Genomic DNA, 21,302 nt, shown 5'->3' on the forward strand with positions numbered 1-21,302 from the left:
TAAAAAATAGCCTTTGGTGAAAGCTATCTTTTAGCAATATATTTTAGTAAAGAATAACTTATAAAGGTTAATTTTATCTTCAGTCATATATTTTTATCTCATTATTCATCTGAGAATCCTCTAAAACCTTGTAAAATGCCTTTGTTGCTGGCATAATATTGCAGAATCTTTTTTCATATTTCAGCTTATTGATACACTAAATGCATTTTTTTTTTGGCCTTGAAAGTGCACCCAAGTGGAACTCTTACTCTTTTTAGCTAATAAGAGAAAAACCATTTACAGGAAGGAATGACACTCTCCACTTTATATCTCCTTTCAACTAATACTTTACTTACTTTATCCAAAAATTGTATACATATCTTTTCATTAAATAGTTAATGGTCAACTTGGTCAACTATTCTTGCTCCTTGGATTATCTTGTAATTTGTTACATAGTAAATTCCTAAGGATAGAAGTCATGCTTACTTCATTTTTTTATCTTCTACCTCAGCATTTAGACAAGTGCCTTACATATATATTTAGTATTTCTTAGATGGAAAAATGAAGCAATCGTGTTTCTCATACCGCTTCCTACCATGGCATTGTTCAGACCATGACATTGCTATATTCAGGACAATATGAATAGGGAGAAGAGAGAAGATCTAGCCATTTAGGTATTTTGAGTCTGTTAATAATCTTAGTAAACTATTTTAGAGAGAAGCTTTTGAAATATCTGCATAAATTTGAGGACTTGAGTCACCCAGGGATTTTACCCATCATTTGTTATTCCCAGACACACAGGTGAATACCAGTTAACACTGTAGACGGCAGCACAGAATGATTCCATGTAGTTATTGATATAGAAAGATAATCATGTGTTGTTTTCTCTTTCAAAGGAGGCTGTGGTGCAATATGAACAGTATGAGCAAGAAATGCAGCACCTCCGGGAGCTTATAGAAGGAGCGCACAGAGAAATCGAGGATACACCTGTGGCCACCAGTAACATCCAGGAGCTGCAAGCCCAGATTTCTCGGCATGAGGTGAGACAGGCACACAGGCAAGGTGCTTGCTTGGTTAGACTATGTCATTGGTTTCTAGTGAATCTAAGAGAAAAGTTTTCCCTATTGTGCACATAGTGTGCTCAGTTCTTGGGCATCCTCTCTGACTGATTTTACCTGTTCTTGCTGGTGTTTTCCAAGACCCAGGAGCCTGAGTCTTCCCCTTGAGGCCAAAACCTCTTTACATATTGGGATGATATATCTTAGCTGGGATCCATCAACTGTCTCCTGCACCCCAAATTCTCACAGTTATTTATACCAACACATGGTCTGCTCTGTATTCAAAAACTGCTAGAAACAGCAGTGCTCAAAGCCTTGTTGCTTTGATTGACCTCTTTACAAAAAAGAGATATTTCATATTAAAAACAAAATCATTTGCTCTTTAAATAGAGGTTACTTCAGTCCCTTCCACTGCAATCAGTATGGCCCATGTTGTTTTGCTGATTTTCAGGTCATGTTTTTAGCGTCTTCTCCATTTTCAAATATGTCTTCTTTCTTATATTTATAACTTCCTTATAAGCTTAGGATTTGAACACCCCTTGCATAGACTTGGTCTCAGAGATCATAGATTTTCAGTGTTTTGGCCCATTGATATCTAGCAGTGAATTTCTTCTGACCTGTCAATTCCTATTTGGGTCACATGGACTCTTTCCCTTAGGAACTGGCTCATAGCATCATGAATTGGGGAAGCAACAGGACAGAGGAGAGTGTCTAATTTCTCAGGGCTAAAGGTGGATATTTAGTTTATTCTTCATCTGCTCCATTTTAACTTTGTTGTCATAAGAGCAACTATTTTTTCAAACCAAATATCATAGTGAGTTTCTCAGAAGATTCAGTTGTTGCCTTTGAAGGATAAAATGTCTCACTACCTACTCTCCAAATGCAATTAATTTCTTGACATGTCCAACATATCAGTAACTTACATTTATATATTATTTATAAAATTACATAAATAAACCTCCCACCTACACTTACTTCTACACCATAGCTATTATCTATGTTAACCATTTATTTCTCTTATGCCATTGGTTAAATGAAAATATGTTAAGCAAATATTTGAAACCACTGTTTGTATAATTCATACATTAGACTATGTATTAGACTATATATTACAAATTAATTTTGAAACTATTTTTAACCTCAGAAGATCCAGAATTTTGTTGTAACAACATTCTATCAGAGTACAGAAAGTACATATTTTAAAAACCTTGTCTGAAATAGCAATAATTATCGTTACTACAGTTTGGGTTTTTTTTTTTTTTAAAAAAAAAAACAGTTTATAAAGTTGTTACATTATCTTTTATATCAATGCTGTGAGGCAAGGATTTTTTTTTTAATCATCACCATTATACTGATAAGAAAACAGAAACTGATTTTTTTAAATGTGACTTCCCAAGCTCCCAAGTCTAGTAACTGATAGAAACCAGATTCTAAGCCAGTATCTGTTGCTTCAAATTCCATGATTTTTTTCCCCCTGCAGTAGCAACTATTTGGGCTACCTTATTTCACAGAAGAAAAGAATGATGGCCCAGAAAATAAATGACTTATCCAAGGTCACAGAGCTGGCTCTGAGCACAATCAGCTGTAGACTATCCTCCAGGCTCCTGTTCTGTGATCCATTCATTTTGTCACATTTTCTCTTTCCAGTTCTAAACAGGAGTGTAGACTTTTGTAAGTTCTGTCAGGTGATTTAGGATACATTTTCATAATAATAATGGCATAGTCCTGTGTGAGATTCATTGTATGTATAAAACAAACACAGGAAGGAATGTGCTGAGTGGAGATAGCCTGATTTACGATAACATAAAAATGTGGAAGACTGCTTTTTCCTGTATTTTCAGTCTGCTTTCAATGGAATTTCAACTGTGTGGTGAATCTAGCATCTAGGATAACTTTAACTGATAAAAATAATTGATTATAATAATGACATAAATTGATAATTTATCAAAAATTGATAAATTATTTACAATATATGTATGTGTCTAAGAAATTAACTTTTTTTCTGTAATTTTTTAAATGCTGCGTTTAACTTGAAAAAATTATCTTGCTGCTTTTAAACCATAAGAATAGTCAGGCCTCCCTGCTTTTTATCTTATGTACAAGGCCTTCTCTTGAGTGCAGGAGACTGCCCACAGAGGGCAGCTTTCCTTAGAACAGCCACTGAATCTGAAATTCCCACCTCTTTATGCTCATCCTTTGTAATCATTTTCAGAAATATCCAGTAAAAATTAAAAATATATGTGCTTCCTGAAAATGGAGAACACATTAAGCCAGTGGGGTTCCATTTTAATTTAGCAGATTTAATAACGAACCCACAGTTATTCTGATACAGACAGGTTTTATTGTTGCAGAAGGAAGTTCTAAGAGCTGTTTCTCCAAGGGGATAAGTATAAAATGCCTTGTAAATCACAATCTTTTGTAGAGAACAGAACTGCATTGTTAACAAACAACTCATATGAGTTTTATACACAATAAAGTGTAGAATTCCAATTTAGGAGATGGATGTTTACTGTCAGCATGGGCACACCTTTGCAGGGTGTAGCAGTTGGGGACACAGCCATGCATGTAGCCAGAAAAGGGGAAGGACTAAAATTAATGCTACTTCACAAAGATTCCTCAAATCTACCCAGTGTGGCAAGCCATTGTAAGAAGGCTTAGTGATTTGTCCTATGAAAATACAGTATTCAAGGAGTCCACTGATTGGTAGATGTCTTCTATATGTGCATGCCAACTAATTATAATAGAGTAACCATGTATTAGGCACTAGGCCAACTGTTTAATCACAATTAAAAATAGAAACCCATATTAGGTTTAATTAAGTACCTGCAGCTCTAAAAGGTGAAGAAGTGATGATTTTCTACATTTTAAATTCTTGCTTTAAAAATTCTTGTGCTATAGAAGAAATCAAGAAGACAGGCTACTGGCTGAGTTTTGCAAGGTTTTTCCTTCTATTAGTCAGTTTTGTCTGGGAGGGGAGAAACTAAATTATATATGAGTGTGTCTGTGTGCATATACATATACACACATAAATATACATTGTACATACACATACATCATATATACCAGTTTGTTGTTATTTTGTTTCTGAACTTCAAGTTCAAAGCTCTAGTTTGAATGTCAATGTGTTTAAAATGATAGTATTTGTATCATATATACATATAGGTGAAGTATGTATATGTGCCCAGTGTGTATATATGGGCATATATGTATATAAACACTATCGTTTTTAAAGACATTGACATTGAATGTTTTTGTTGCGAAATATGTTTCGTACAAACACGAAATGACAGTTTTTCAGGAAAAGGAGCCAAATAAAAGGAACAGAAAAAAAGTAATGGTTTGATACTTTTAGGATTAATATTTTGAAATATACATCTTTTTTGTTAAGCATGTATACATCTTTTAGTATAAACTTAATATTTTAGAATTACCATTTTAGATTATTTATTTAATATTTTAGATTTTTGAGAGCTGCCAGCTGTCCATAATATATTTTCAATAAGCTCTTGGTAAAAGTTTTAAAACCTCTCTCTCTTAAAACAAGTTTTTCAACAACAGATGAGTTTAAAAGACATTAAATTTGAACTGAACTTCAAGTTCAAAGCTCTAGTTTGAAACATGAGAAACATGTGAGGCATGATGGAGTACATGAGGGAAAATTTGATGAATGTACAAAACGTTATTGTGGGGGTAATCAAGATAAAAAATTAGGGTTTCCTATGTAATATTTAGCTTATCTACAAAAAAAAAAAACACACACACCTCTATGGCTCACAGGAATTGAGGTGCAGGTTACTTTTGAGACGCTGCCCCTTAACAGATGACTGCTCTATCTGAGATGTTCAGTATGGTAAGAGCTGAGCATTGCATTTTTTGCAGTTTTAGTCATCACATGACCTCATTTCCATGGCATGAACCATCTGGCGGGTTCGGATTCTTTAGACATTTTAAAGAAAGTTGCCAGTGCCTAATGTTACATAAGTTCCCGATTGCACGGCGAGCCTCTCCCGGGATTAGAATCCCCCGGCCCAGGGCCCTGGGCTCCCGCGCTGCAGCAGCTCTTGCGGGCCCGGCTGCGCGGTGCTCGGGCTGCGGTGCAGGGGCGCGGCGGACAGGCTCCTGCGCTCGCACGTCCACATCCTGCCTCGGCCGCGGCTGCTGCTGCCGCCTGGCGCAGCTCTGCGATCTCATTGGCCAGCGCTGGAGGAAGATGAACGCTGCGAGTTGTGTTTCCTTTTGATGCTGCTCTGACACACAGTTGGGGGGCGGGGGGGCGGTGGTGGAAATGTTTCCCCAGGAGCTGGCTCAGAAAATCAAGGGCTACCAGGAGCAGATCGCCTCTTTGAACTCCAAGTGCAAGATGCTGACGATGAAAGCCAAGCACGCCACCATGCTGCTGACGGTCACGGAGGTGGAGGGGCTGGCGGAGGGGACGGAGGACCTGGACAGGGAGCTCCTCCCCGCGACCTCGGCCCACCCCTCTGTGGTCATGGTAAGTGAGGGTGAAGGCCGGGTCCGCTGGGAGCCAGCGCGCTCCCTTCTGCCCGCAGCCTGGCCAGTGGTTCCAGGTTCCCTCTTCGTCACTTCTCTTAGGGATCAGTATTAGCTCTTGAAGATTCGAACTGAGAGAACAGTTTCCTTAACTCTGACTACCTTTGGGCCAAGGCCAGTTTTTCATACTGTAAACAGGGATAGCTAAAATGAAGCTATTTGCTTGAGGGGGCTGAATTATTTAATATGCCAGAGGTTGGCCCTGCATTTGTTTATAATTAAACAATAATATTGAAAGCCTCTGAGCTTAAAAAAATGTTTTTCCTTTGCACAGTTTTCTAGTTTTTCTGGGGGATAGGAGAATCATCCTGTATATATATTTTTTGTGTGTTTTTCAAGCTAAAACACTGGCCGACTAGATATGTTTGTGTATTCTGTTGTACAGATATTCAATAAAATATGGAAGAAAAGGTATTGTTAGGAAAATAAGAAAACTGAGAATCCAAAGTTTAGCTTTGGATTAAAATAAATAGGTTCCATTAATTTCTGTTCTGCAATATCACTTGCCTATCACTTTGTATCTATAATGCATGACTTATTTTAGTAACTAAAATGTTTTCCAGTGCTGTATGTTTTCCATACATGTGTGCTGTGCCTCAGGTAGCATATAATCATACCTGAACTCTTCTGGCAAAATATTACTTTGGGTGCATTTATCTCCCTAGAATATTTAGAATTTGAGATGTCCACAAAAGACCCAAGTTTTATTTTGTAGACCCTTCCCTTGCTTTTATAATTCGTGATTTTTCTACTTGTTTATAAAGATACACACCTCAAGGAAAGGAAAATAAATAATCAAGAACAAAAGTCTTTATTGTGATATACACCCTCTCTCCCATATGATCCCTAGAGTCATAGTCACTTGAGGACAAAACTTTTAAATACTAGCACAGAATTTGTATGTAGGTATGGGTCTCTGTATCCCTAACCTTTGTTATATTATGACTTTCATTTTGACCTGTGCCTGACTAGGTCTTCTATTAACATGGCTAACTGACGTTTGTGTCCTTTGGGCTACATTTTATGTGATAGATGACTGCAGGTCGTTGTCACACTTTGCTGTCACCTGTGACGGAGGAGTCTGGGGAGGAGGGAACCAACAGTGAAATTTCCTCTCCACCTGCCTGTCGCTCCCCTTCACCTGTGGCTAATGCAGATGCCTCTGTTAACCAGGTACCACCCATTTGGAATTCCTCTAGTTACAATCTCTGGATGGTTGCAGAACTCCATTCTCTGTTCTTAATAGACTGTGGGTGTGAATCTTAGACTTTGAGGGACTTACCATTAGGTGTGAAATTGCACAAACTGTGATTGTCATAGGACACTACTCCTGGCTCAGCACATCAGTTCCACTTCTGGGCTGCTGGCAATGAGATGAGCAAAATTTAGGTCACAGAAATTATAGATGGAGAAAGCCCTGTTTTAAGGCATGATGGCTTTAGTTCCTGATAGCTGTCTGCGATGGAGTACTGCAGCCTAACAGAATATGAAATATTTGTGTCACTATTGCAAAATAACATATCTATTTGTATTTTAACATTCATTAAACATGGTTTTACCACTTACCAGCTCAGATTTTGAAGATGAAAAGCTTCTGCTCACGATTTATACTTTTTCTTTACTTACTGTCAACCATTTTAAGGGGTGTCTGCCAGTGTACCTATTGGAATGTCTCAGTAGACTCGTGTTCTTTACTGACTAATCTTAATAATCAGTAATCTTAAATTCTGTTTCCTATAAAGTGGAGGTAATAATACCTGTTATGTGGTGCCTTTCAACATGTATTCTGTTAAATTTAGATTGTACTAAATTAAATAGGTCAAAGGATTTTCATGAAAAATACTGGATAGAAATAAAAATATGCTTTTACAATAGCTAAAAATTTTTAATGCACATTAAGTAATACTTTCCTTTTTTCTTTAGCCAAATAACTTTAGAAAAGTTTAATTACATTACTATGAAATTATGTAAGTGTTCAAAGGAATAGAGATTTATTATTAAGAAAGAATTATTAAACAGAGTACATGTTCTATAGGCTGTCTTACAAATCAATTACAATTATTTTTATTATTTTTTTAAGATTTTATTTATTTATCCATGAGAGAGAGAGAGGCAGAGACCTAGGCACAAGGAGAAGCGATTCCCTGCAGGGAGTCTGATGTGGGACTCGATCCCAGGACCACAGGATCACGACCTGAGCAGAAAGCAGATGCTCAACCGCTGAGCCATCCAGGCCTCCCTTATTTTTATTTTAAAGAAGAAGCATTTGAAATGGTATTTCTGTGATTAAAAAAAAAAAAAAAGCCCTCTTCCCCCAAAGGAAGAAAATAAAATTGATGAAAATTTTAGATAAAACAATTATCTTGGTAAAAATGTATATAGCTCTAGGAAATTATCAATTTATTCATTCATCAGACACATTCTGAGCACCTGCTTGGTATGAAATCTTGTGTGGGGTCCCAGATAGGTAATATAAAAGACAATAGTGCCCCTACCCTCAAAGACCTTGTAATCTAAAAAGAAAGGTGGATGTGGGATGAATAATAACAGAAGTGTTGAGAGGAAACTAAAAACAAAAAGGGAGAAGTTCAGGGCACTCTGGGGGGAACTGTTCTTCAAATTCTGTTTTTAAAATACATATTACTCATTATTTGACGTTGTGTTCTTCTGTGTGGTCACAGATATTATTAGAATCAGAGAAATTTGGCTATGGTCAGCTGTTTATTGTATAGGAAAAAAATTACCCCTATAATATACAATGTTCTTAAAATTTTCAAATTGAACAGTAAACACTGGCCTTGAGATTAACACTGTGGGAAGAATATGCCTTTTCTAAGGTTGTTTCAGTGATAGTTCTTGTAAAGTTCTTTCAACGTACATGTGAAAAAGTCTTGTGAATGTTAAAATATGTGAATGTTTTATTATGGTTACCTTAACTGTCAAACTCAATCACATCCTAAAAGTATGAGTGAGATTTTTGTTTTAAGTCTATTTTGACACCCCCTCCCCATCAAAGGAAAGCATCTATTAAATCACATTGTTAATGTTCTTTTATATGATATTGCAGATTGGCAAAAAATGTCTTTGTCAGACGGCTTTCCTCAGAGGAGGCTTTTAAGAAGCAAATGTGTTATGCTTGGTGTTGTTCAAACAAATCAACTCTATCATTATGGCCACATGTTATTCTTGTACAGTAATATAAGTCAGAGGAAAATGAATAAATACTACAACATGGCCAAAGGCTTTCTTCTGAAGCTGAGGAGGACATTTCGAATCCCCATAAGTTCCACTTTTCAGACTCAAAATACTGTACAGAATGTGCACAACTGTTTCAAGGGGCAGCCAAATAAAGCAACCGCTTTATAAAATTGCAGCTGTTAAAAAAAGGTTTTGTGCTTGCTGCTTCTGTAAGTAGATCTTCATTACATAACTAACTGATTCCCCCCACGCCCCCACCCCACAGTCAGTGTGTTCTGCCTCTGACAGTAGCTATTAGCTGAAATGTGGTAATGGTTTAGCTTCCTGGAGACTAGAAATAACCAGGCAATTCCCAAATTTGCTGCAGAAGCAAAGCAAAGTTGGGTTCCTCGGTAGAGTCAACAGAAGTCAAAGTTTGAAAAGCACAATCTTGCACCAGGAAGAGTGGCAAGCCCCAGGTTAAAAGCTCAGAATGGGTGCCAGCTCTTTTCCCTTTAAGCTGAAAGGTCCCACAAAGTCCCTAAGCAGCCTCATTTGTAATAGGAAACAATGTTCCTCAATTCACAAAATTTTGAAAATTAAATGTGATGTGTAGCATGAAGTACTTTTTAACCCGGACAATGTTAATAAAATAGTAGCTATAGCTTTCCAAATTTATTCCCTTAGGAATCTACTGAATAGATAATAACTCTCATAACTTAGGCACAAAGCAACAAGAGACATGTTTCTAAGGATGATTCCTCACTAGGCCAGTTAGTGCCTCTGTTTAGTAGTTATGAGACTGATTGTTTTATTTTGTTGAATCTATATAGTCCTCAAATAGATACAAATTCTTCATCTATAGAAGGTGACATATTTTCAAATGCTTTTAAGAAACCAGGAATTGTCATTCCTGTTTAATTGGCCTGACCAATAAACAAACACATCCACAATCACAGACACACACACAATCACATATTCGTGTACAAAAGAACCAGAAAGAAAATTTTTTTAACAACCCATTTGTTTTATTCTGGCTTTTTTTTTTTTTTTTTGAGAAGGGGGGGCTGCTTCTTTATTTATAAAAGAGTATTTAATTTAAAATTTTTACATTTAAAGCAACATTTTGCTTTTCCTTGTGGACAGTAAAAGTACGACCTTCCACGTATATAAAATAATAAAGTTTATAAAAGGGTTTTTACACATACGATTCATTATGGACGCATATGCCTGCCTGTTATTTGGCAAACACCCTAAGACATGCTCAGAGTCAAAGATAAAAAGCTCACTCTGGTCTTAAGAGACCTAGTTCACGGTCTGTGTGAAAGCAGGCAAGTAATCACAACAAAATAGAACAAGTGCCATGACAATGGGAAAACTGCGTGGTGAGTGTGGTCTTGGAATAAGCACCTGACCCTGGAGTTCGGGGAGTGGGGCTGTCAAAGATGGCACCCAAAGCTTTAGGGAGGGAATACAAGTTAGGCAGCTGGTGTGTTCTAGTGAAGTGAAATTTTTCAGAGGAGGAAGGACATATAGAAGGTATGCTGGCTGGAATGAGGATGACCCATCAGACCAACTGCAAATAATTATCAGTATAATGAGAGAAACAGATTTGGGGGAGGGAGTGGGGGAGAAAAGAAACTGAGAGGGGTAAAGGAAACACATCATGAAGGACCTTGAATGCCACACACACAAAAAAATCTGACGTTCATCCAGAAGCTAATAGTTAACCACAGAGAGAAGCTATGTACAGAAGGAAGTTTTAGAACAGGTCATTCTGGATCAATGTAAGTAGTAGAAGAGAGATAGACAAATTTGGAGCCAGAGAAGCTAGTGAGGGACAGAAATTGCATACTCTGATGCCTGGCTAGGACTGGTGATGTCAATGGGAGAAACAGGCTAAGGGATGAAGAGGATCCCTCAGCAAGTCTATAGTTAGAATTACTGTAGCCACGTGGACACAGAATCCAGTCTTATGTACCTCCTGGTTTGCAAAAGGAGCTATGAATCTGGATTCTTATAAGAGTCTCTCTACTTCGATGAAATTTTCAACAATTTCATACACTGCATAAGCCAAGCTAAATGTATGCAAGCCAGAGGCAGCCTAGAGGCTGCCAGTTTACAGCCTGGGATTTAGGAAGTTGTTGCTCTAAGGAGAACTTGAACCAGTGCTGTGGCAAGGATAAGTGTCAATAGAATTCATCCTAAATAAGCAAGGGATGTGAAAAGAGAGAAGAAATAGAGAATAAATATCAGGTCCAGTGCTTTGATGAGTAGAAGTTCCATTTATTGCAAGGTGGATAGAATGTTAATTTTTTTTTCCTAAATTCAGTTCTCATCCTGGATCTTTTTTTGAAAATGTTGAGTTTGATAGAGCCTAAAGGCTATAAATGTACAAACTGAATATGTGAGTGTGGAGCTTATAAATAACCAATATTTAAGAGTGAGTGGAAGAAACAAACTACACAAGAGAAAGCTTGAATGACTGGAGCTAGAAGGAAAACAGATTCAAAGGAAAGTGTTTCCAGAAGGGGACAGTCAGAGTTGTTGAATACTTCTGAAAGATCAGGCAGAAAAATAGCTGAAAATAATTATTTTGTTTCATAGAAAAGAGTCACAAAAGTCAAAGTTCAACTGAGTGTTTAGAAGTAGATCAAAAGTGAACATTGTCAAATATAAATGACCATTTGCAGAAACTGGATTATCAAGTGAAAGGGAGAAAAGGAAGATATGGTCATCACAACTGTGTGTTCATGTGTGATGACTCATCATGTTGTGATTTGTGGACTTTTCCATTATGTGATATCCTGTAAGAAAAATACCAAAAATAAGATGTTTTTAGATTGAAAATATTTGACTATATGCTAGAGAAAAGGTTAATAGAGAGGGAGAGGAGGAAGGTATTAATGACCAAGGTCCTTGAAAAAGTGAAGGTGGATGGCATTCTGAGAGTCATTGGGAGGGTTATCGTTAAGCAAGGAAACTGACAGTGTTAAGATAAAGGTGAGTCTGAGAATAGACAGATTTTTGGAAACTTGAGAAGTTTCAGGAGTATCTCCTCAGTGGCTTCAGCTGCGTGTCTGTGCATGTGTGTGGAGTGTATGTGTATGTGCCTGAACATGCACACGCATGCACTCTGGAAAGTAAAATTGGATTGAGTACTGCTTGGGATTTTCCAGATGGGTAAAGCAGAGTTTAAGGGGAGAAGGAAGCAAAGGTGTTGGCAAGAGAAGGGTTTGAGTAACTTTAGACATAGTTAGAAGTGCACATGGGGTGAACCAATTCAGTGATGACAGGCTATCATGTTCAAGGGGTGGAGGATGGAAGTGGAGTAAAAGTAGGGCAGGATGAATGGGGTGAACTAGTGGGGCAAAGACTTGAGAATAGCAAGGAAATCTACTCAAGATGGTGACAGGGTGACAAATGAAGAGGAGCCAGTGTCATAAGTTAAGGCTGAGGACTTATCCAGAAGTTTCAACAACAACAAAACAGGTAGAAGGCCTCATGGCCACTCAAATACGACTTTATTTAATACTCAGAACTCCCCAGTTTTGTACAGATGAGAGAGCTGATACGTGAGACGTGAGTATAGCTACTTAGGAGGAGAATTTCCCCTGGAATCTCATTTGTCCTGACTCCTCAGGTGTCAGACTCCTGAGTGAACTCTTCCTAGTACACAATCCTGCATCTGTTCTTGTACAGACTGCCAAACACCAGCCCCTTCTTGTTATTACTTTGATTTCCCCAGTGGCTGGTACCTTCTTCAAGACTTTTTATCAATATATTATTATCAATAAGGTATTTTATATTCATATACATAATAGTCTTCAACAGTATAATTGCAAAAGCAATGAACTTGGTAATAGAAATTCCTAGAATATAAACATTACTCACCAGTTCAATTTCTATTTATATGTATAAATAAGTATAGAAACAATTGAAAACACATGAATTATGTCTTGATATAGTAGATTCTATTATGAATACTAAAAGATATGTAATGTTACTTATAACCCAACAAACTAATAAAAAATTCAAAAGTTTTGTTTTTCATCATTCACTTTGATTATTTCTAGTGTACTTCCAGGAACTGATTGGAAGGAATTCCTTTTATTGTTTCTTAGAGTAGTTTTAATTTTCAAGGTATTACATTTTATTTAATATTAAAATATTTTAATTAATTTCTGTGAATAATGAACTCACAAATACTGAAAATCTGGCTATATCTTAAAAATGACTTAGATTTCATTTTATTTAAATAAAGTACATTTTAAAATTATGCAGAACTATAATCAATTCATTAAAAAACATTTTAGGAAATAAAGTGGATTCTCTCTTTTTTTTTTTTTTTTTGCCCTGCTGGTTAATCAAGCTTTAAACATGTGTACCACTCAAATCCTTTGTATATTTTACCAAATACAAACTAAGAATGACTTTTGACAACTTGAAATATTGGTAAATCTGTTCATTTTTTAATAGAAGCCAAAATTCAAAGAATTATACTAAATTCTATAGTTTATAGCCCCTTGGGACAGAGGTGAGTCCTAAACCTTTACTCCACATGACAGATAGTACCCAGAGCATGTTAACTTAGACTCTGTTTTCCTCCTGAGTCCAACACTGGGCTTTGTACCCACAGGACATTGCTTATTACCAAGCACTATCTGCTGAGAGGTTACAGACTGATGCCGCAAGGATCCACCCCAGCACATTGCCATCTCAGGAGTTCTACGAACCAGGACTGGAGCCATCTGCTACTGCTAAACTGGATGATTTGCAGCGTTCTTGGGAAACCTTAAAGAATGTGGTAAGTCTCTGAAGCATGGAATTGTTTAGTGGACCAGCCACAGATTACCTTAGCAATTGTCTTATGAAACACATGCAGAGAGTTTACACACTGTCCACAGTTGAATACCCTCTATTGGGCCACAGAGGTAAGAATGTCACATGAGGAAAGAAATGTCATAATCTACAAGATAAGGGACTAGGAAACATTTGGTAATATCCTTTTCTTCTCTAGATAAGTGAAAAGCAGCGCACTCTCTATGAAGCTTTGGAACGCCAGCAGAAGTACCAGGACTCCCTACAGTCCATCTCCACAAAGATGGAGGCCATTGAGATGAAACTCAGTGAGAGTCTGGAGCATGGCAGGAGTCCAGAAAGCCAGATGGCTGAACATCAGGTAAAAATAGCTATGACTTCAGTTTCCTGCATGATTAAGTAGGTGCACGCTCTTGTGACTAATCAGCCGGCCAAGTGGCCAAGCATGTTTTTGGGAGAGCAGACTGACCTTTTTTTTTTTTTTAATTATTATTATATCATTTCTTACAGAGTAAACAATATTCCAAATGGTGGTTGTTCCCACCACTGCTTCAGGGAGGGATCTAAGAGGGAAAGATAGAAATTCAGACCTTGAACTTAATTAAAGAAAGCTGCATACCTTGGCTTTGCTTCTTTATGTTTATCACATAAAGTACATTTCCTAATAGTTGCCACATCATTCTATTGTTGTTGTGAACTGTTGTAGGAATAAAATGTACCCCGCACCCTCCTTCTGTGGTGACTGTTGTTTTAAGAAATTTAGCCAGCATGTGTTTAGCAGCTTCCCATTATCATTAGAGAATAATTCTCAGACTTAAGTGGACACAAAGGCAGTTGAAGAGTAAGGATTCAAAGTTATAATCTTACAGTTGTCCCTGACTTGAATCTATTTTTAAAAAGTTATATAAATGAGGGAAAGCTTAACTTTACATGAGAAATAGGGATGATTACATTAACCTAACTTGGAAAGGTGTTAAGAATGCATCAATTTAAGATGCATGCTAAGAAAGTGCATATATTAAGATCTAGTCAATGCTTTAGCAGTATGGTCAAGTGTACTATTAATATACAATCAGGTATAAGTGGAAGCTAGAGGTATTGAGGTATTCACCTAAATATGCAGTGAGATTCATATTTCACTGACACTGAAATACTACTTGATCCTGAGCAGAATGAAGGAGCATGGGATAACCCTATAAAAGGCAGAGGAAAAGAAAGTATTTTTAGATGCAAATTAAGTGCTATAAAAGCAGTATATGAGATGTTTATCTGTCAAATACTGGGTAATTTATTAGCTTTAAGAGTGAAACTCTGTACTTTGTTGTTTTTGGAACCCAGGATAACCTTGGAATACATTGGTTGTCCATATGTATGGTCTATTGATAATTCCATTCTTTTACAATATAGGACTTTACAGTATAACCCCAAAAGAAGAACATTTCATCTAGAGACAACATACTGAGAATTAGGGGTTTCAGGTTTTTGACGCTCTTGTAACTTCTTAAGTTACAAGGGACCAATGTGTATAGCACCCATTTTTAGGCCTTATTTTGGTAACACTGCCTTCTATGGGGCTCTCTGCTATCCCAAAGTCATTCATAGTCTGGCTGGGAAGGGTGCTGTACAAATATAAAATGAAAGTCAGTCTTTGTTTACCTGGACCAAACCAAACATGAGGACAGTCAGGGACTTTGGTGACTACTACAGTGCAGTTTCCTTCCAAGTGCCTCAGTCCTCTTTATGTGCTACTCCAGTTTTCAGATGGTCAACTGCCATCACCTCTTTGTCATCTGAAGTGTTGTCTGTAGAGTGCCAGTGTGCTTTCTGGGATTCTGTTTGCCCCTCTGCCCTCCAGCCCCTTGCTTCAGTGTGCCTAAAGGGGGAGGACAACTTACCTCCATTTGATTACAGCTTTCCTTTAAACATTCAAAAGGAATTTGGCATAAGTTGTCCAAAGGCTGCATTAGAATGAATTTGAGTATCACACGCTCATATTATCAGGAGCACATGCTCCAGGGTTTACATACTTAGACTCTTTCTACTTTTGAGTCATCTCTGCCTTTGTTCAAAGCTCATCATTCTAGTGTCCCAGGTGTGTGACAACAGCTTGCAAAGACCCTTCACTAGATCCCCCAGGATTTAGAAACTGCATAAAAGAGGATCCTGGTAGTCTGTCTGGACACTCCAGGGTTCCTAACTGAAAATGCAAATTAGCTGTCAATCACTGCTACCACCCCCTGCATCTCTGGCATTGGTGTGAAAACATGCATAAGCAATGTAGAGCAAAATTATTATTTTGTTCAAGGGTTTTAATGGAGAAAACTCAAAATTGTATATTAATGCTAAGTATTAAGTGCTAGAAATGAATCTGTGACTTTTTTAATACTTAAGGCCAACCCCTTGACTTTCTGTGTATTTCTAAATTGAGAATGGTAATGCAAACAATTCTAGCAGTGAGATGTAGCTAATTCCATGATGATTACCCATCATTTGAATTTAACAATTATATTAATGTTATGATGAGAGGCAAAAAATATAGAATGTATTATTTTTCATATAATTGCAAATCTAAAATTTTCCATCTGACCTACTTTTGCCATCTGTACCTATGTTCTACAAATTCTGGGACAGAGCTGCCCACGTGAAAAGCTAATGGTATCACAAAGTCTAAATTGGTTCTTAGCTTCTGGAATGGTATTTTAAAACTTCCAAGAAGTGTTGTAGAATTACTATTTCTAAGTTCCAGCTGAATGTGGATGAGGAAGCCCAGTATACTTTTTTATATTTTCTAAAAATTAGTAGAAACACTTAAATTGTTATTTCTTTCCCAACACTTTCTTGGAAGTACTAATGTTTCTTTAAAAAGCTAATCTAATTCCTATATTTATCCTCTAAACGTTTGTCTAAATCTACTGAATTTGGGTGGAGTGCTGGGTCTTTCCTGTTATCTTCTCTAAATTGTATGGTAGATCTAATTTTAAGACATTAATACAGTTCATAAGCTCACTTGTGGCTGTTCTAAGTGATAAGTCCTCTGTCATAGAGACCTTCATAGTCATAGGCAGTTAATGCTTTATGGGTATGTGTTGTCTTTGGCACATTAAGCTCAGTGTTGGATAGATAGTAAGCAGAGCACTGAGGTAATTTTGTTATTGTTTTTGCTTCTTCAATATATATGACAACTCAAAAGTTTGAAACGAGCTATGTGGATGTTGATAATTCTGAAAGTCACAATGAAATTCATGTTTACCTTTGGTGTTAAATCAGACGTTAACTTTATGTTCTCCCTAGAGTGAGTCATTTTAGAGAAGCCCAAGGTATTTCTCTAAACCACAGAAGTGTCATGCACATACCCTCATTGTAAACACAAGTCAGAAACCCAAAGATGTGTGTTTCTTCTCTTTATTTTAGTTTTAAGTCAGATATTGTAAGGCAACAGCTGGCTACCAGGTGAGACAGAGTTAAGGGAGTAAAGACATATTTGACTGCTGGATCTTTTTGTTTAAATTGAAGTGATACTCAAATCACATAAAATTAACTCCTTTAAAGTGTACAATCAGTGGCACTTAATGCTTTCACAATGTCATACAATCACCCTCTCTCTATCTGATTTCAGAACATTTTACCTCAGAAGAAAACCCATGTCCAGTAAGCTTAGCTGCTGGATCTTGAAGTTTAAAACTACAGCTGCTTTCCAAAAACAACCACTCTCCCTTGAGAGTAAACTGAAGCATATGAATAGGGAGGCTTTACCCTAAGAGGATGAAAACCAACAGTTCTAAGATTCCTAAACCCTTTTATTCCTTACTGCAGAACATTCAGAGAGCTGTTTTAGAATGTTGTGAGCCTACAACAGAAGCTGGTGATTTCACTGTACACCGGATTGGTCAAATCCACTGAGGTTAAAGGAGGTGGCTTTTTTTCTTCCTGGTTGCTTCATGATTCAGATACCGATTTTATCTATTGTGAGTTAGAATTAAGTCAACTAGATGTATTGAGCACCAACTACATGCACAGCTGAAAAGAACAAACTTTCTCATTAATATATGGTTTAAAATGTGCTTTAGGGGTGGAGTGAATTACCAACATGTTGTGCAAAAACAGCAATGGGATTGTAGGTTGCAATGATGGGAAATAGATAAAGGAAATTCTATCAGGTCTTTTCAGAAGCACAGATTAAAAAAATTTGTAGTGGCAACAGAAGTGGGCAGAAGGCACTGTAAATATAAACACGTGTGAAGAAAGCCTGGAGGAGGTAACGCAAATGAACATGGTAGAAGATAGTGGGGGATTCTCCTTGCTTATACAGAGGATCAGTGCCAAAGGAAAAGAAAGACATAATAGGGTTAGTCCAGTTATGGAGAATCCTTTAAAAGAAACCAAATAATATGAATTTTATATATTTGGCAATAACCAAAAAATGGTTATGAAGTAATGGAAAATAATTTACTGGAGAAAAAACATTTTGAATGTATAACAAACAAGTTCAGTCTTTAAATTCATTACAATTTCATTAAAATCCTCCAGCAAGTTCTCTGGTAGAGATTGACAAACTAATTCTAAAATATTTTGCAAGGGGTACCTGGGTGGCTTAGCTGGTTAAGCAGCTGCCTTTGGCTCAGGTCATGATTTCAGGGTTCTGGGATGGAGCCCTGTTTCAGGTTCCTTGCTGGAAGTCTTCTTCGTCTTCTGACCAACAAGCATAGGAAAAAGTGCTCAGTTTCATTAGTCATCAGGGAAATGCAAATTAAAACTACAATGAACTACTACTATGACCTACTAGAAAGACTTAACTGGAAAAGATCCACAAACCAGGTGATACTGGAGTACCATATAGCAATGAAAATGACCAGCTCTTTTACAAATGCAACATAAGCAACTTTCACAATCATGGCAGGGAGTGAAGAAAGCTAGACATAGAACAGTACCTCAGGCATGATTTCAAACAGGCAAAAGTAATCTATGATGTTCAAAGGTAACACTGTGATGATCTTTGGGAAGAAGGGAAGTTGTAACAGGGAGGAGGTCAAAAGGGCTTATAGAGCCCTAGGAATGTTCTGTTTCTAGATCTGAGTGGTAGGACATAGGTATATGCAGTTTGTGTAAATATATGAAACTATATATACTTAGAATATGTGTACTTTTATATATAATAATATAAATATTTAATGTATAGATGTTTACATGATATATAGATGTATAGAATAACTTCACTATAAATATTTTTAAAATCGGTTGAGTATGATGACACTTGATATTAGGAGAATAGAGGGTTTTTTTTGTTGTTGGTTTTTCATATTTGTTGAGAGCCTATTCTAGGAGGCACTGGGCTTAGCCTGAAGCCTGCAATCCTGTGGCAGAGCTATGAGCTATGCAAATATGGATACATTAGAAACCATGAAAATATGGTTTTATATGAATATGAATTCATATATGAATTCAAATATGAAGCCAGTATTTCTTTATTTGAAGTGCTGGTGGCCCCTCATGTGGTAGGACCTGTTTTTTTTTTTTTTAACATACCATTCAAATTCTAAATAAGAATTTCTCCTGTCAAGATTCAAGTTAAAGAGTAAGTCATAACATACAAGAAAAAGGGGGGGGGGGGATAAAAAAACATGTCTATAATTGTGATGGATGCAAATAAAGAAGTTAGTGTGCTATTTGCCTGAAAGAGCTGGAGGTCGTAGACTAAGTACAGAAGGCAGAAATGTAGCAAGCAAGAAGGGAGTATGGATAGTAGAAGGGTGGGAAGTGATGAGACATACCAGTAGGGTAAGGAGTCTGGCTCTTATTTTACAGACGATAAGCCACTAAATATTTTAAAGCAGGGGAGTGAGAGGCTCTGATTACCTTTTTAAAAGCTTACTCGAATTGCTTTGTGCAGAGTGGACTGGGGAGACTAGGTAAGCCTGTAAAGCAGGAAAGCCACCTGTAGACAGAGCAATTCAGAGAGCCGGCTGAATTGGGATGGGCAGAGGAGATGTATAGGATGCGTCATGGAGGAATTGGTGTTGGATTGGATATGGCAGGTGAAGGAGAGGAGGTGTGATGAGGACTCCTAGGTCCTGAGCTTGAACAATGAGAGAGTGCTACATTTCACTGAGATGAGGAAGACAAAGGAGGAAGCAGGCTTTGTATGTAATACTCTGGAGATACCCAGGGAAATGTATACTTGGAATATAAAGCCTAAAATTTAGAAGAGATGTCTGAGTAAGGGATACACCCCTGTGAGCATTCAGTGTTAGAAAGCATTTGAAGCTTCAGGAATGGACAGGAGACAAATGAGATGTGACAACAAAGAAACAGGTGAGAGATCTCCCTGGTTATATAATGTGAGCTTTGGGTTAAAGTGTGGTATTGTGGAGGACTTGGGGAAATTTGAAATGGAAAAAAATCACATTGAGGAAGAAAGTAGTGAGTTGTTTTCAACATAGAATCGTAGAGTCAGACTGAGACTGAGCATGTCCCCACTCTTGGACTGCAGGAGAGCCTAATTGAAAGCCAGAAGGATTCGTTAACTTGTTCAAATCCATTTATGTTAGGGACACAAATGATTTTGAAGTCAGGAATGCCCTTTCATTTTGGAACTTAGGTTAGTGGGACTCCTGTTTGCTGGCTAAATGACCTGCATGTGAAGTATCTAACCTAATCTCAATCGATGTGAGACTCAGCTAGGGACACGATTCCTCAGTCCAAAAAAACTACATACAGGAGTGTGATTCCACAGTCTTCTTCACAGGCACTGATGGATGAGATTCTCATGCTTCAAGATGAGATCAGTGAGCTCCAGTCGTCTCTGGCAGAGGAGCTGGTGTCCGAGTCTCCCGAGTCCGACCCCGCCGAACAGCTAGCCTTGCAGTCCACACTCACTGTCTTAGCCGAGCGGATGTCCACCATCAAGATGAAGGCATCAGGGAAGCGACAGCTTTTGGAGGTAACAAGCCACTCTGCAGGTTCCCCTCACATCCAAATTAACTCTTCAACTTGTGTTGACAAGCATGCGAGTCATTTACGTGATCTACATTTTTATGGTTTCCCACTCAGAAGAAGCTGGTATTGTGTGTGTCTCAAGGAGGGTCTCATGAATAGAGCACTGAGTCAGTGTGTAGCCTTCAATGTGTCTTTTCACTACTTTCTGACTCATTTCAGCATGAAAAATTGAGAATGTGGAAAGCAAAACTTGGTAGACGTGAGCCTTGTGAAGAATAATTGTAAAGGTTTGCATAATGGTTTGTTCTGTTTAAATAAGAGCATTTTATGACTAGTATTACTAATACTCTGAAGAATAAATCCTTAGTCACCCTTAGCCAGTTTAAGCACATTAGTTCATGAAAATAGTTTTGCAATTCTGGTTCTCATGTTACTTAACCTTAACATTATTTAATAGATAAATTTTGGTAACAATAACATGCAAAATAAGTTATTTTGCTTTTTCTTGTTCTCTTATCATTCCTGGCCCTAAACATATGTGATGTTCATATTGTTGCTCCTATAAATTTGATTAGACTAGAGACTGCTTAAGGACCTTGAGAGTATCTGTCTCCTGGTATCTCAGGGTCAAGCGGCTTCTCTGGCACATAATCAGTTCTCAATTATGTTCTCAATTTCTTATTATATGAATTTAACATTATTTAGCTGCTGGTTATGCTGTAATTCAGTTGAACACAGACCTATTGTTGGGTGTGTAGGCTCTTTCCAGTTTTACCTATTATA

The 21,302-nt window shown here is 37.4% G+C and overlaps 1 protein-coding gene across 12 annotated transcripts in view; it reads left to right on the plus strand.

Annotated features, from left to right (window-relative positions):
- Positions 1–21,302, plus strand: part of SYNE1 (spectrin repeat containing nuclear envelope protein 1) — a 450,176-nt gene that overhangs the window by 283,198 nt on the left and 145,676 nt on the right. For 7 of the 12 annotated variants that reach the window (XM_072767663.1, XM_072767685.1, XM_072767661.1 and 4 more), the window contains 6 exons: positions 876–1,019; positions 5,335–5,529; positions 6,621–6,761; positions 13,405–13,572; positions 13,786–13,947; positions 20,317–20,523. In XM_072767663.1, coding sequence (XP_072623764.1) covers positions 876–1,019; positions 5,335–5,529; positions 6,621–6,761; positions 13,405–13,572; positions 13,786–13,947; positions 20,317–20,523 — 1,017 coding nt within the window. Of the gene's footprint in view, positions 1–875; positions 1,020–5,012; positions 5,530–6,620; positions 6,762–13,404; positions 13,573–13,785; positions 13,948–20,316; positions 20,524–21,302 lie in introns of those variants that run through there. The other 5 variants (XM_072767691.1, XM_072767728.1, XM_072767713.1 and 2 more) reach the window with 4 other exon arrangements.

This window comes from Vulpes vulpes, chromosome 1, assembly GCF_048418805.1.
Source record: "Vulpes vulpes isolate BD-2025 chromosome 1, VulVul3, whole genome shotgun sequence".
In the NCBI taxonomy this organism is placed as follows: domain Eukaryota; kingdom Metazoa; phylum Chordata; class Mammalia; order Carnivora; family Canidae; genus Vulpes; species Vulpes vulpes.